This window comes from Pantherophis guttatus, chromosome 4, assembly GCF_059756535.1.
Source record: "Pantherophis guttatus breed Tessera chromosome 4, ASM5975653v1, whole genome shotgun sequence".
Lineage (NCBI taxonomy): Eukaryota > Metazoa > Chordata > Lepidosauria > Squamata > Colubridae > Pantherophis > Pantherophis guttatus.
Window position 1 is genome coordinate 116,610,547 of NC_142066.1, and position 17,287 is coordinate 116,627,833.

Here is a 17,287-nt window from a genome sequence, read left to right on the forward strand (position 1 = left end):
CTGAAAAAATAGTAGACTGCCTAGTTAGCTGCAGCAAGATTTAGAGCAAGTACTGTAATAACTGATGGAACCAAAGTAATAGAAAATTAATAAGCTAAAGTGCTCTGGGTTAGAATTCAAACAGATAAGCAAGGGTGCAAGATAGCATCCCAGACCTAACAATTGTCAATACTTAAGACAAAAAGAAAAAAAATCTGGATGCTAGATATAGTAGTATCTGGAGACAGCAGAGTAGAAGAGAAAAAACTGGAGAAAAACACAGAAGATAAAATAGAACAACTGGGCAAAAGAAAAGAAAGATAGTATCAATAGTAATATGCTCCAATCCCCAGACATCTGGAGAACCACTTGAACACACAGGGACTGACAAAATCACCACCAATCAACTGCAGAAGGCTTCTTTACTTGGAACAATTTATGATGATACCTTTATCACCATCAAACAACAACTGCCTATTCTAAATCCTAAGAAAGGCTAGGTGGATCAAAATGGCAACTCCATTTTAAACATCTGGCTAGCTGCAACCCAACCATAATAAAATGTATATTAAATTTATATACTTCCTGACTCCCAATGACTCTGGTACACATATTGACCTTATAATTTGGATGCAGCCAATTTGGTGCAAAGATAACCAATAATAAAAGTACAGTAATAAAATAAAAGTACAATAGTTTTTGTTGACTGAATATATTTAACAAATATTTCTTTTGTAATATTTGAGTTTTTTAGTTACCCTTATCAGACCCTGCTCACGTTAGAAGCAGCTGTTATTATAAAAATCTTAGGTTCTCTTTAATAAGGCTTACTTTAAAAGAGTGCATAATTAAATACATAAAACATCCATCAGGGGGTGCTCAGATATTCTGACAATTTTCCTCTCCTCATTTCTCAGTCCAAAGTCCATTTTCTGATTGATACTCTTAGCACTTAATTTGGCAGAAAGTGTTGTCCATGACTTCCTGCTAACGATGTGTCTTTAAAGAAATATTGGTATTTTAAATAAAATCCAATCGCTCACAGTTTCTTAGAACATAAGCAAAATATCCTTTGATATTGACTGTTAACACATGTGGTATATTGTAATTCGAGACACATTATAATTGCTTTCATTACTGGTTGGTTCTTTGTAGATCCATCTTTATTTCTCTGTGAAGAAAGCCCCCTTCCGCTCTTAAAAAAAAAAATCCTATAGAGTTACTTGGAAAAACATTTGGTGAAGCAAGTCTCACATTTCACTTATGCCTTATATATATATAGAAACCAATAATCTGCTGTAAGATGCTAGGGGTTCTGCTAACTGAAATATTTTACTATATTTACTGTATGTATTTGTCCTTTTCATATTTTTTAATCTGTTATCTGAAACTTGTTGCTCGGTTTTTCCACATTATTTTAAATTTCTGGACCATCATGCCTTGGTGGCGCAGCAGACTAAAGCACTGTTAAGTAACACCAGCTGCCTGCAATTACTGCAAGTTCAAATCTCACCAGGCTCAAGGTTGACTCAGCCTTCCATCCTTTCGAGGTAGGTAAAATGAGGACCCGGTTTGTGGGGGCAATAAACTGATTTTGTATAAAAAAGAACACCGCTGAGGGGGGGGGATGAAAGCCCTACTAAGCAGATATATACAAAAGTATGAAGGCTATTGCTTAAAAGCATTGTAAGCCGCCCTCAGTCTCCGGAAAAGGGCCGCATATAAATCGATGTGGGGAGCATTGGATTATGGGTGTGGGCACACGTACGCGCGTTATTGCGCACACACGTGAGCTTTTGGCACCCGAGGATAAAAAAGGCTAGCCATCACTGGGCTAGAGCATTGGCTGCCATGGGACAGGAGCTACAGCAAGGGCCACAGCAAGGGACTTATAGGTTTGGTCCTCTATAACTGTCCCAGTTTTGCATGTGGAGAAGGGTTGGCCCTTGTACTAGTTAATAAATGAAGTAGTATATAAAATGAGAGCAATATATAATGAATTATTATATAAAATGAAAGCAAGCTGCACTTTTACTAACACTGATGGTGTCACTTAGTTTGGTAATGAAATGTCTGCAAGAAAACAAACTCAGAGAGCACCAAGAAATCCATTGTTCAACCCTGAACTATAAATAATCGACCACTACAGTTGGGTTTTTGATGCTTTCTGAGTTTGGTTGCAGATATTTTATCATCTGAGTAGATAATATTGTCAGTGTTTATGGGTGTGGGATTTGATCCTGCTTGTATACAGTAGCTTGCCCTGCCAGTATTGATGGCAATGGTAGTTTTCTCCTAAGTAGTTCCTTGATTAGGCTATTGTCTGCTTGATTCAATAGCTCCTTGCTAGCGCTTGAATAGGGTATTGCTTTCTGCTTGTTTATCTTGTGCTTATCTTACTTATCTTGGTGTAGAATGATGTGGAGAAAATGTGCTCTGGTCTTTTTGTTTCTTTTTTAGCTTTTTTTTAAAATTATCTCTGTTGAATGGTATGTCCTGTAAATGTGGTTTATCTCTATTTGCCTAATGATAGCTCATAAGTCTAAGTTTCTAAGAATTTCCTATAATTTTTTAGATTTAGTTTGGTCTAGGATGCTTACAGTACCAGCTGAAACTATATTTGAATGTATCCATGAGTTGTAAAGTACTTTTGTTGCATAAGAGGTTCTTTTTCTTTTCTTTTAATCTAAGATCTATTTAAGTTAAGTTTTGGTAATTATGTTAGGACATCTTCTAACTGTCTAATCATGTAGCCAGCATGACTAAACACCAAAGGTGCATGAAATGCTATTACCTTCCCACCAAAGGTGGTCTCTATTTTTTTACTTGCATTTTTTACGTGCTTTCGAACTGCTAGGAGAAGCTGGGACCAGTACCGAGAGCTCACCCCGTTATGCGGCACTAGGGATTCGAACCGCTAAACTGCCGACCTTTCGATCAACAAGCTCAGCATCTTAGCCACTGCACCCGTTGCATATATATATTCTCGTATGTACGTACGTACGTACGTATGTATGTAAGCCTATTGAATTGTTTCAAATTTCAAATTTAAAAATAAAATGGCAGTTTAACATTGCCCAATTGTTCATGCAAATATAAATACTCCCCTGTATATAAATTGATCCTTCCTTCCTTCCTTCCTTCCTTCCTTCCTTCCTTCCTTCCTTCCTTCCTTCCTTCCTTCCTTTCTTAAATAAGGGGAAACTATTCTTGTGTTTTACATCAGTGATGGGCAAAATGATATTCATTACTGTTCTAGAAAAACATCTGCTTCTAGGAGTTAAAGCCACAGAGCTGAGGGTAGCTGTTATATAATCAGTTGCTTGAAAGGAAAAGAACTAATCAAGATAGATCAGATCCAGGAGAGTCTGCAGGGTATGATAAAATAAGTCCAGATGGCAACTTCAAGGGTGTGATTGAAATTCAGCCTACTTTTTTTATGTCTGTTGCCCATTCCCTTTACATTTGGTAGCTTTTTATTTATTGGCTCCTTTTCAGCAGGTCCTGCTTGTTTCAGGGCCCAAATCTTTAAAACAAGGACCAACAGCCCAGAATGACCTCAGAATTTAACTCATGCCTCCCAACTTTAAAGTTTGGTGGCACCAAATTCCAGCTGCCATGCTTGATGACAGTATAGTATTCACATCATTATTATGACCCTATATTGAAGTAGTTATTGGTGAGACGTAATGGGACCTTTTCAATAGCTATTGATGGCAATCGGCTTGAGATCAGTTTACTCTCTCAAGAATGCATATCTTAAACATCAGCTACTAAATAGATGGTAGTTATCCTTCTGTTCATGTCAATCAACTTTCAGAATGGCTTTGATTGGCAATTGTGTGACACACAAGGTTGGATTAACTGGGCTTTTTATATTAATCACCAAAACTTAGACAACCAGTTTGGTCTAGGGGTTAAGACACAAAGATAGAAAGTGGGAGACCGTGAGTTCAAGACCCACCTTAACTATGAAAGCTGGCTGGCTGACCTTGGGCCAGTCAATCTTTCTCAATTGCCTCACAGGAAATGAGAGGGGAGAATAGAAGGATTAAGGTGTGTTACATATGTTCACTGCCTTCAGTTATTTGTAAAAATAATAAATGTGGGTTATAAATTAAATAAATAAAATAAATAGCAAATAAATTCTCTTTAAGTTCTACTGGCATATGAAAATGAAAATGTTTCCATTTGCAACCTTGTATTATCAATATTTTCTGGTATTTGTTTGGATGATTTTATGTATGTTTGGAATTTGTTTGAAGTTAACCTTATTAGTTACCTTTTAATGACAATGTAAATTAAAAACAGTTTGAATAAGCAGTAGGGATATATAAAGTGGAAATATATAAAGTAGCTTCCTAATTTGTTTGATGCTTCCAGATATTGTTTAAAACTTCTATAAATATCAGAAGTCTTTTTGTTTTCTTGACTGGTATCTTCCTGTTAATTCTACACATGAATTGTATAGACCCGTGATGGCAACCTATGGCATGCGTGCCACAGGTGGCATGCCGAGCCATATCTGTGGGTATGTGAGCATTGCCCTAGCTCAATTCCAGTGCACATGCACACGCTGGCCAGCTGATTTTCGGGCCTTCCGGAAGTCGGGAAACAGGCTATTTCCGGCCTCCAGAGGGTCTCCGGTGGGGTGGGGAAGGCTTTTTTCACCCTCCCCAGCCTCTGGAGCCTGGGGAGGCGAAAAACAGGACTACCAGACCCACCTTGTCATTGCATGCCAAAAGCAGGGGGAGTGCACATTGAATAATGGGTGTGGGCACACACGTGCACAACCCCCCCACTCTCCCTCCGCTATTGGTATGCGACAGCAAAAAGGTTAGCCATCACTGATATAGACTAAAATCATATTGAAAATATCCTATTTTTTCAGGAAAGTGAATTTGCTTTTACAGACTTTGTTCTGCAATTTTTGTTCAGATTCTTGTCAGTTTGCAGCTTTTGGACTATCTCAACCCACTTTTTCATTCAGTTTTGATCATTTTAGATATTAAGGGTGTTTGGGTTTTTTTGCAGCTGAAGTGATCTGCTGGTAGTCCTTGACCTACAATCACAATTGGGCCCTAAATTTCTGTTCTAAGCAAGAAAATTAAGTGAGTTTTCCCCCATTTATCACCTTTCTTGCTACAATTGTTAAGTTAATAACTGCAGTTGTCAAGTCATAGTTGTTAACTCAATCTTGCTTCCCCATTGACTTTGCTTATCAGCAAGTCACAAAAAGTGTTCACATGACTTTGGGACACTATAACCACCATAAATAAATGCCACTTAGCAAGTGTCTGAAGTCTGATCACGTGACCATGGGGATGCTGCAACATTTGTAAGTGTGAAAAATGGTCATAAATAATTTTTTTTCAGTGCCATTGTAACTTAAAATGGTTACTAAATGAATGGTTTAGTATTACCTACATTAGAGATTTCCTCAATATTTCACATTAGATAAGTTTGGCAATATTACCTATGAAAAAAAACTTACACCAGTTGTGTTTGTTTATTAAATTTATATGTCTCCATTTCACCAATAAAGTGATTAGCTCTAAGTCAGGGGTGTCAGGGATGCGTCACGCACAGGCCACACCCATCCTGGCTCCGCAAAGGCAAAAAACATCATGATACATCATGATACACCACGTGATGTGATTGAGTTTGACACCCATGCTCTAAGTATATCCTCACAAAAATATGAAGTGCCTATTTCTGATCCCCACGTAATTTCAGTGTTTATAATAGAGGATATGAAAAAAAATTGTTTTGCAACATATAAGAAATACACTTAAATACAGGTAGTCCTCAAATTACATTCATTTGTTTAATGACAGTAATAAATGGCACAGAAAAAACTGAATTACAACTGCTTCTTACCTTTATGATCCTCTCAGCATCACATTATTTTGGTCAGTTGATAAAAATTCAAGCATCTATGACAGTTGCAATATCATGGGATCTCAGGATCACTATTTGCAAACTTCTCAGCTGATTCCTTACAAGCAAAATCAATGGAGGAAGCTAGATTCAATTAATGATCACATGAATTACTTAACAACTACAGTGATTAACAACCATAGTGAAAAAGGCCATAAAACTAGTCAGTAAAGGTCAATAACCACCTTGCTTAGCAAAAGAAATTCTAGTCTCACTTTAGTTGTAAGTTGAAGACTACCTGTACTGCTGCTTCTTAAAATAAGATCAAGAATTCAGTAATATTTCAGTAATATTGACTTATTTAGGCATATCCACCATAACAGCTTTATTACATTTCATAACTATTGTCTAAGTCCGTGATGGCGAGCCTATGGCACGTGTGCCAGAGGTGGTACGCAGAGCCCTCTCTGCGGGTACACACGCCATCGCCAACTGCAATTCCGGGTTCCGCCATGCGCATGCTTGCTGGCCAGCTGGTCTTTGAAAAACCAGTGGAGGTTTTTACGAAGAGACTGGATAGTCACTTATCTGAAATGGTATAGGACAATGATGATTAATCTTTTTGGCACTGAGTGCCAAAAGTGGAGTGTGTGTGCGCGCGCGCTGGAGCACTGAAATCTGGAAGAGAGCAGCTGGCCAGTGCGCATGCATGCAACGGAACCCAGACTAGCTGCTCTCTTCTGAGGTCCGGTACTCTGGCGCACACGTGCACATACGCACTCCACTTTTGGCACTCGGTGCCGAAAAGGTTAACCATCACTGGTCTAAATTATGGTAATCTGGGCTGTGCTCACTGTACAAAAAACTTATTTTTTCTTAATTTTATTCTTGTATATCAAAGCCTGACCAGCCACATTAATTACATATGTGATTTTCATTAGATTTGTATTTCAAAATGAAAGCTGTTGTAGCTTAATGATTAATGTGTTGAATTAGGATCAGAATTGTTATTTGGCAGAAAAATAAGTCTACTATCTTATTATGTTTGGATATAAGAGCATAAGTAATAAGCTACAATGATGGAATGGTGAAATATTTTGTGCCTAACAGCAACTGACATTAATAAATTGTGTAAAACATAATTCAGTGTCTCACTTATGTATAAGCAGATAAACCTGAATAGACTGTTCGTTCCAGTGCCTATCTTTTTCATGTTTTTGTGTATGACTGAATATGTGAAAGACTTCGTGTGTATGTGTAGTTGTGTATTTGTATGTGTTCCAGCTGCTCTAAGAGTGCATTAACTTCAATGAAGTGACTTCTTAGAATAACCACACCTGTTTTGAGCTTGCATAAAAAGCAGAGACTTTATGCTTATATAAGGTCTCAAGCATTGTTATAAACTTTTTTCTATAACAAAAAATAATTTATATCTAGCTTTCAAAAGGTTTTTCAAAAGGTTTAAGGTGGCAGATTTAGCCTATGTTGCTGGTCTTTTTTAAAAAAATACATTTTCTAATAAATCAATAATGGACAACTACTAAAACTTTGAAGTTTATCAAACGTCATTTTACCAAAACTCCTAGTGTTAGTCTGTTTGGTCTGTTTCTGATATACACACATATTTCCCCTCACCAACTCTCTGAGGAAATTTACATTTTTAGCATGGTTCACAGGCCTATAATACTGTATATTGAATGTTTCAGAGTATAAAACTAATATTAAACAGCTTTGTATACAAGATACTTTTAGGCTTGTAAAAGTAAGAATAGTTAATGCATCAGATAAAGTTGTAGTATAAGTACTTCTACTCATACTCATACTGATAATTGTAATTATTGCCATATGCAGAATGATACAGCTGTAGAAAATTTTGCAAAATCTATGGAGAATCAAGGTTTGTGATCTGTAGTTCCTTTGTATAAACAATGCAATTATTTTATTTTAACTAGTTTGGGTGAGTCTTTTGGAAAAGCTTTTTAACACAACAGGATTTTTTTAGTAACAAAATGTAATCGTTCATAGGAAACATCTGTAAATTGTAGCAATGCAAATGATTCTATTTTGACTTGAGCCCTGTCTGCTATTACACCCTTATTAATATAAAGCATGCATGCTATTTTAGTTATAAAATATTGTAGAGCATTTTGCAGATTTTAATATAATATTTTATTATGAATTTTTGGTTCCATTTGGTGCATTAGTTAATGGAAATCCTAATGCACAATTTTTAACTAAATTGTCCAATTGCATCACATTAAACTATGAACACATGGTAGTAGTCCTAAAAATACTTCCTGATAGGGCATATTTTAATTTCTGTTACTTTACTAAAATATTTGAGTTTAAATTGGTTTTCCACTATTATCTTATAAATAAATATTGTATAAATTATTCACCCAGTACTTCACTTAGTATATCCAGTACACTTCAGCAGAAACTGAACACAGAAACTGATCTGTTGCGCTAACAATTTATATCTGAAGAAGCATCATCAGGCTGTACTACTGCACCAAGAGCAAAGACAGAAAACACCCGTGATACGGATGACAAGCAGTGTTTCCCTTCATATTTTGTATTACATATCAAGTGTAATCAGATCTAGAAAAAGAAGTAGCCCATTTATTGTTGTATTGAGATACAGAGGGAAGGTGAAACTCCACATACTTAATGCTGAAGCACCTGGCTGAGAAGAGAAAATTGTAAACTGGCAAAGTTTGGGCCTTCAAATTCAAGGACTGATCCCTGGGATGTGTTACCCAGATAATGGAGAGCATTAGAATTACCCAGTTTCAACACACTGTCTTATATAAGTAAGGTCCTAAGGGAAATTGGCACATCCATATTGTAACTTTTTAATTGGTCCTGATTTTGCATTTTATTGCATACTTATAGAATACAAGTCCTGCTGATTTCTGGATTTCTTACAAACTACATACTGGTATATATGTACTACATAAAAAGTCCACCATATGAGTAAAAGATTCACCTGTGAAGAATGTTCCCAAAAGAAAGGATTGAGTACCCAGGAATTTTCCAACTGCTTCTCCATTTCAGATGGACCTTGATTCGTCTCTTTGCTTCAGACACAGAGAAGAGAGATAATTTCATGAGGGCCTGGACTGCTGTGCTTTTCAGAATGAAATCTGTGTTGTGATATCACAATGAGTCTCGATAACTAAGCCTAGAGCACCACCCATAAATTTGATCTCTAAATGGAAACAAATCAGTGTCTTTGTTCAATTCATATAATATATTTTCCTTTGAGAAATAATTATTTGGTTAACTGTGTTACAAGGAATGGTGGATCAGGCCCAATAAAGAGACTTGAGTCATCAGATAAAATATATCTCCTTTTATTTGTAGGTTCATCACATCATCTCTGGAATACATCAGGAACAACTGGAACATGAAGTAGTGTGCCCACCTTTTATACCTGTGGGCGGGGATTCAGGTAAGGAGGGGTCTATGGGAGGAGCTGACCAGGTGGGAGTCTGGGTTAACCCCTGCACTACTGCGCTATAGCTAATCCCTGGCACGGGCAGAGCATTTATGCCTGACAAATCCCCCTCTAAATGCCTGACCCGTGTCTGTAGGCATGACTGACTGGTTGGTACTTTGGGGTGGATCTTGAGCTTAGAAACTAAGTGTGAGTGTTGCTTGCCCTGTAGTGGTTTTGTGAGTATGTCTGCGGTCTGTTCTTCTGTGTCGCAGTGTATGGCCTTTATGAAACCAATTCGGGAGAGCTGTCTAACGTGTTTGTACTTTATGTCAATGTGCCTTGACCTTTGCCCCACAGCGTCGGACATGGATATCTCTATGGCGGCTTTGTTATCTTCGTGGATATTTATTGGGTAAGCTGGTTCTCTCCACACGCTGGCGAGTAGGTCGTCGAACCAGATGAGATTGTTGGCGGCTTTGGAAAGGCATATATATTCAGCTTCAGTAGTCGAGGTTGCCACCAAGATTTGTTTGCCTGTGTACCAATGCACCGGACAGTTATTTAAGTAGAATATGTACCCAGATGTGCTTTTGCGGCCTTTGGCGTCTCCGGCCCAGTCAGCATCAGCGTAGCATGAGAGGATGGGTTCTTCGGATTTCTCAGGCTCTAGGGTCAAGCATGCATTGGCACTCTGTTTCAGGTATCTCAACACCCTTTTTACTGCATCCCAGTGGTATGTGGTGGGTTTGCTCACGTGCCTGGATAATAAATTGACGGATAGGGCAATGTCCGGTCTTGTCCAGTTAGCGATATAAAGGAGGGAGCCTATGATAGACCTGTATAGCGTGTTATCTCCAAATTCGGGTGATTCATCATGCATGTTTTTTAGGAAGTCCGCCTGCATGGGTGAATCACATCCTTTGGCGTCTGCCACGTTGCACTTATGGAGTAACTCTTCTATTTTCTCTTTCTGAGACAGTTGGAAACCCTTTGGCGTCTGGTTGACTTGTACCCCCAGGTATCGGTTTATTCTCCCAAGGTACTTTAGGGTGAAATGCTCGCTCAGCCTGCTGGCGAAGGTGTTGCGGTTGGCTTCGTGTTTGCTGATGTATAGAATGTCATCCACGTAAACTAGGATGTATTCTGGTGAGTCCCCCTCTTTCCTGGTGAAGAAACAGTTGTCAGCTATGGTCGCCGTGAATCCCATAGACTTCAGGGCCTCTACCAGGCATTCGTACCATCGTTTGCCTGATTGTTTTAGTCCATACAGGCTCTTGTGAAGTAACCAGGTGTCCCCTCTGTTGGTTTCTTTGCTGTGGGGGGCTCTGATGTATATCTCTTTGTCTAGATTGGCGTGCAGGTAGGCGGTCTGCACGTCGAACTGGTGCACCTCCAGCCCTAGTAAGGATGCAATGACCAAGGCACTTTTGACGCTCTCTGTCCTTACGGTGGGCGAATAGGTGTCTGTGTAGTCCTCCGGAAACCTTTGAGCAAACCCCTGGGCAACTAATCTTGCCTTGTATAGGCTTTGGCCCCCCTCTAAGTTTTTGACTTTGAATATCCACCGGGTGCCTATTGTGTTCTTGCCCTCTGGGACTTTGGTGGGGGTGTATACCTCCAGCTTCCTCAGGCTGTCCAGTTCTTTGGCCATGGCTAACTCCCATTTTGCCCTCTCCCCCTGGGGTAGTCTCAGTACCTCTTCGTAGGAGTTTGGCGTAATGTGGTTTGTGTGCACGTGCATCACGTAATCATTCAACCTCTTTGGCAGCTGGTTTCTGGTTGACCTGACAGGCCTGGTCGCTGCCTGCTCAGTGTCATGCAGATATCTGGCCTCTCTTTGTGTCAGTGATTCGACACTTATCTTGGGATGATTCTCTTTCCATCCCTCAACCTTGATGCCTTGGAGGTCGGGCTTGGGCCTGCTCCCTTGTTGTCTATTTGCTGTCTCGTTTTTGGTTTGGGTTTGCTCGATGGGACTATCCTCCCGCTCGGTGGGTACCTCGTTTAGGTGCAACCTGGACCAGTTGGCTTGCTCATGGAATGCCGCTGTTCTGGAGACCACAAACCTATTATTATTGTCCACAAATCTGAAGCCTTTGGTTCCTGGCTCGTATCCCATAAACCTGAGCCTTCTGGACACCTTATCCCCTTTCCTGCGTAACTGCTTGGGTATGTGGACGTCAGCCGTTACGCCGAACACATGTAGGTGTGCTATCTGTGGCTTCTTGTTATACATGACCTCGTAGGGTGTTTTATTTATCACACTGGACCATGTTCTATTTAATGTATAGTTAGAGTAGACCAGGGCTTCAGACCAGAAGTGTTGGCCAATGCCCGCGTCCTCTAGGGCGCACCTGACCATCGTTTGTAGCGTGGAGTTCCGTCGTTCTACGACCCCGTTCTGAAAGGCGGAAAACGGGGACGACGTAAAGTGAATCACGCCTTTGGACCTGAGCCAATGTGAGAAGTCCTTAGATAAAAACTCAGACCCTCTGTCGGTCATGATCTGTTTGATCTGTTTGTTGTTTTGGGTTTCTACCCTTTTATAAAACTCTTTGAATTTTTGGAAGGCTTCATCCTTTTTTCTTAAGGTGTAGACGAAGCCATATCGACTATGGTCATCCACTATGGTGAGGAAGTACCTTTTTTTGTAATTTATGGATGGTCTTAGGGGCCCTACCAGGTCCATGTGTACTAAGTCGAATATTTGTTTGGCGGCGCGTAACGACTTCTTGGGTCTGGGTTTTACTTTTAGTTTTGAACACTTGCACACCGAGCACTCGAGGTAGTTTTCACAGTTTTTTATTATGGCACCCTCGGTACAATTTGCCATTTTTTTGTATCACGGGAAAACTGGCGTGTCCAAGCTTGCGATGCAGCAGATGGGCACAGTCGTCATGCATTGGTTTGCCTATAGAGGGTCTCTTTTGTGTGTGTTTGTTGTGCTGTGTTTCTGGTGTCGTGTTATCGTCGTTATCTACCTCTCCCCCACCTATCTGTTCACCTTCAGACTTGCTTTGGTCAGTGTCTTCTGTGTTCTCTGAACTGGTGTTTATGCTGTGGGCGTAATCCTCATAGAAATTTATGTAGGGTAACCCTTGGTTAATGGTTACTCTCCCTATGTCCTTCCTGTTCTTGCTAACCTTCACATTCCCTTTTGTGAATATCATCTCAACCCCTGATTCCCTGCTGAGCTTTACTGCGGCCAGGATGTTGTGGGGTATTTCCGGGACTAGTAGTACCCCCTCTATTTTCCCTATGCCTGGTAACGTAATTGTCCCCTTGCCTGTTACTCTGACCTGGTTTTGATCAGCAACTTTGATAGAAAAATCCTCTCTCTTGAATGATGAGAGTAATTTCTGATTGTATGTGGTGTGGTTGGAAGCCCCCGAGTCTAGGAGCCAAGAGCTGGTGTCCGTGCCTTGGTGTGTAGTGTGTGTGTGCTCCCCTATCCCATATAGGGACCCTGTCCTGCTATCGCGTGAGCTGTCCCTGTTTCCCTTCCTATCCCTGGGGATGGGTGAGTCTCTACGCCTATACCTTTCATCGGATGTGTGTCTTTCTGTTTGCCTGTACTTATGTTCTGGCCTGCCTCTTTCCCTATAGTTCTTGGGGCAGTCCCTTTTGATGTGTCCCTTTGACCCGCAGATGTAGCACTCGGGTGTGTTGTGTTGCTTCTCTTGGAAGACTACCCTCTTCTCACTCTTGTGTTCTCTGGGAGGGCCGGGGCGGCTCCTCCTCAGATTGTCTTCTGCGATAAGCCTGTTGGATAGCCTCTCCACAGACAGCATCCCTAGGCTTACGGTGTCTAATTGTGTCAGGAAGTTATTCCATGAGTGGTCTAAAGAGTTGATTATCACACTCTTCATTATTTGGTCGGAAATAACTTCTCCCCTAAGGTGTAGCTCTGCCCTGGTACCGCTTAAGGACACTAGGTGCTCACTCATGGGGGTCCCTGGCCTAAGTCTGGCGGAAAAGAAGTCCTTGGAAATTTGTGTGGTGGTGGACACGCTCTCACTATAAAACAATCCAAACATTTTTCCTATAATTTCGGACACCGTGAGGTTATGGCCAATACAGTGGTAAATTGTGGGGGAAATACTGGCAATTAAAAGGTAGAATGCCTTATGGTGCATGCAATCCAGCTCTAAAGTCCATGGTTTCTCTGGGGGGTCATTAATAAAATGTGACATGTTTTCTTTCAGGAACACCACCTGGAGCTGCTGTGACCACTCTAGGATATTGCCCCCATCCATCCTCAACTTGGGAAAGTCAACAGGTAAGTTCCCAGCACTAGTAGTAAAATTACTTACTGCTGGCTGCTGTCCATGGTTCCTTATGTCTCTATAGCAGCAGTAGGGCATGGGAACGCTTGCCGGTAGTTTAAAAGTCCCGCTTTGTAATTTTTTTCTTTTTTCTTCCTCTAGGCGGAAGAGCGCATGCGCGAAGTCCATTTCAGCTCCGCCGTCGCCGAGGAAGGACCTGTTCGTCGCGGCTCCGCTGTAGAGGCCTCTGCCGGTCGGGTAGGCCTCGGCCTCGGCCTTGGGGGTCCAGGTGTGTTCCGGAAGGTGTCGTTCGGCAGCTGCAGCTCCGGAATGAAGATCTCGGCGGCGCTGAGGATCCGGCGACGGTTGTAAGTAGCTGCCCCAATCCATGCGGTCCGGGGTGTGCGGCCTGGGCGATCGGGGGCGCGGTGTCCCTGGGGTGCGAAGGTGGGCTGGTGAATCGTCGCGGGCGTCGGTGGCTCTCGGGTGGGTGCTCCGCTGTCCCTCTCCCCGCCTTTCCTTCCGTTTTGTCCTCTCCGGCCTCTCCTTGGTGATTTTGAGGCCTGGGCCGAAGGCGGCGGCGAGGGTCTTCATGGCCCTATCCACTTGCCGCTCGCTGGGGGTGTACCAGGGGTCGGAGTCGGATTCGGTTCCCTCTCCCTGGTCACTTTCATCGTTGTTTATGGTCCGGCATTTTTCGCGCGCCGGCCATTTTGAATTCTGTATGTTGATTGGTTGGGGGTCGGCCATCTTGTCTGACCACGTGGACAAAGATGGCCGCCGTTTCAAATTTGGAGCGGGGCTTCGGGGCTCGGTGGCCGTTGGGGGTGCCCTTTTGGGCGATCCACTCACCGAGTCCAGCTCCTCAAGTTCGGAGTCCGAGCCCTCTTCGCTCCTTGCCACCTCGCGGTCGATTATGAAGCTCCGCAGGTCGGCAAGGAGGTTCTTGTCGCCGGCTCGTTCCTTCAGCAGCTGTAGGACGTCGAGTCGCAGCTTCTCTTCCTCTTGATCGTGGTGGTGGGCCCTTTTTCCTTTTCCGATCTCCCCCCTTTCTTCCGTCGCGGTGGTTTTGGGGGTAGTCGAGGCTCCTGCCTTTCCTGGCGAATCCGATGGGTTGCTTTCCCGTTGCTTCGGAGGTGTCGCCATTCTGCAGGTAGGTATGGGTCCTTGTTGTGTGGCTTGGGATCTTTGGGCCTTACCAACCATCCTCTGCTACCATTTTGTTACAAGGAATGGTGGATCAGGCCCAATAAAGAGACTTGAGTCATCAGATAAAATATATCTCCTTTTATTTGTAGGTTCATCACATCATCTCTGGAATACATCAGGAACAACTGGAACATGAAGTAGTGTGCCCACCTTTTATACCTGTGGGCGGGGATTCAGGTAAGGAGGGGTCTATGGGAGGAGCTGACCAGGTGGGAGTCTGGGTTAACCCCTGCACTACTGCGCTATAGCTAATCCCTGGCACGGGCAGAGCATTTATGCCTGACAAACTGTTAAATAATTATTTAACAGTTCCATTTAACATTTATGATTTTGCAAAGACCCATTGAAATAAAAGTTTCCATCACTACAAATTTGAATACATTTAATGAGAAAGGACAGATTTTAAAAATATAGCCATAGTATTTTGAGCTTTTCATTTCAGGGTTTTAAAAAGGCCAAATGTTGATACCTAAGTAAAAACTGAATTTAAACATGCTTGGAATAAACACATGTCCATCATTTGACCAAAAAAAAATAAAAAAGGAAGGAAGGAAGGGAGGGAGGGAGGGAGGGTTGACCCAATTGGCAATTAGGTCTTTTTCTGATAACAGTTTTCTGTGTTTCTAAAAGATGAAAAGTTGGCTAAGTTTTCAATATTTTGCTTCTATAATTTAAAGAACTTTAAAATGAAGATATTAAAGTAATTTGTACTGAACATCCAGCTTCCAAAGACTTTCCCTTGAGAGTTCTACATGAATATTTAATTTTAAAAGATGCAATAGTTTTGTTTCATGTAAATCAAGAAATGCTTATTTGCAATGTCACTGTAGTCAAGCGTAATAGATGTCAAATTAAAGTAAATTGAAACTCTTATTTTCTCATGTTGCAGATTATTAGCTCAGAGACTCAGCACTATGTGTGTGTGTGTGTGTGTGTGTGTGTGTGTGTGTGTGTGTGTGTGTGGCACTGCAGTACAACTAAAAAAATAAATGTCAAACATAAATAGAATTTATAATCCAGAGTTTTTAAATAAAAAACTGTCAGAAAATAGTAAAAAAGTAAAGTTTTGCCTGAAATAACTAACCTTGCTGGAATAATGAAATATTTTCTTTTATCCTCCCTGATAATTAGCAATAAAAGCAATAATTTGAAACTTTTAATAGAAATCCTAAAGTAACAACTTATTTCAGATACAAGAAAATTATGTATTCTTATAGTGTGTGTGTATATGTGTGTGTTTTTATGTATGTGTGTATATGTATACATATATACATATATGTATGTGTATATATATGGCTGTGTGTGGTGTGTGTGTGTGTATATATATATATATATATATATATATATATATATATATATATATAAAATATATATATACAGAGACAGACAGAGAGAGACAGACAGAGAGAGAGTGAGTATATAGACTTGTATATAATCTATACAAATTTAAATGGATAGACATTTCATTTTCTAGTCAAAGTTGTAATAAATAGTCTTTTTTGTTACAGCAATGTTGAACTTACTATAATTTTCCTACATTAAAGAATACATTAAATGTAGTTTAGCAACAATGCCTCCTTTTTAAGAGCGTTGTTGGATTTCAGTTACAGAGAGAGGCTTAAGTTTCACTCTCTTTTAGGAAGTCTTAAATTCATTCAGCTGAGTGTTTTTCCATAACAAGGTTCTTTAGAATACCTTAGGGATATTGCTGAACAAATATAAGCAAACGTGATTCTAGTGAACAAAGACATTTTTATATAGAGTTGGGACAATTATTTCTAAAGGCAACTTCTACAGTTTCCAATAAGACAAGTCTTGACTTTGTTGAAGACTTTGTCAGAGATAAAAAGGAATGACTTTCTTCATTCTTTGAACTTGAATGATAGTCCAAATATCATTTAAAATTTTGTAGAAATATGGATTATATGTTTAGTTTGTATTTGACATTCTCCATTCTCTGTAAATGCATAGATTGGGATAACTAACAAATTGAAAACTTTAGAAAGCTTTGAAGCAGTTGTATCAAGCCTTTGAATGCTTATGATTATTTGATAACTATGCGGTATGATTTATATAGGCCTATTGCAATAGATTTCAATTGCAATTATACTATCTCATGGCTCTTACCTTAATGTAGCTCTTAGATTAGAGCAAAATGATAATTCAATGATAAAAAAAACAGATAATTTTGCAACCAGGTAGGTCCTGTTTTGATGAATTGATTACCTGTGGTGTAAAGATGATCTTCAATACAATTTTCTGTAATAGGAGAATCTCTGGTTGTTGTACCAGTGACTATTCATATTTTTTGTTATATTTACTTTTGAATTTCTGCTTTTGGAAAATGCTTTTTAAAATCCCATTAACCCTTCTGAATTCCTCCACAACAGTTCTCTAAACATTCCATTGATCCTCCACCACAGGGGAGTTCAAGGTTTATGAGCCAGTCCTCTAGAGATTAGAAACAGCATACCATAGTCCTTTGCATAAAGAAAAAAATAGGAATGGTATT

At 40.4% G+C, this 17,287-nt stretch overlaps 1 protein-coding gene across 1 annotated transcript; it reads left to right on the forward strand.

Moving 5' to 3' along the window:
- The first annotated feature begins 5,606 nt into the window (after positions 1–5,606).
- Positions 5,607–14,923, forward strand: LOC132709519 (uncharacterized). Its single transcript, XM_087893685.1, has 5 exons — positions 5,607–5,705; positions 9,226–9,313; positions 13,507–13,580; positions 13,729–13,934; positions 14,865–14,923. The coding sequence occupies exons 1-5, from the start codon at positions 5,607–5,609 to the stop codon at positions 14,914–14,916; spliced, it is 519 nt and encodes a 172-aa protein (XP_087749811.1). The 3' UTR covers positions 14,917–14,923.
- The last annotated feature ends 2,364 nt before the right edge of the window (positions 14,924–17,287 follow it).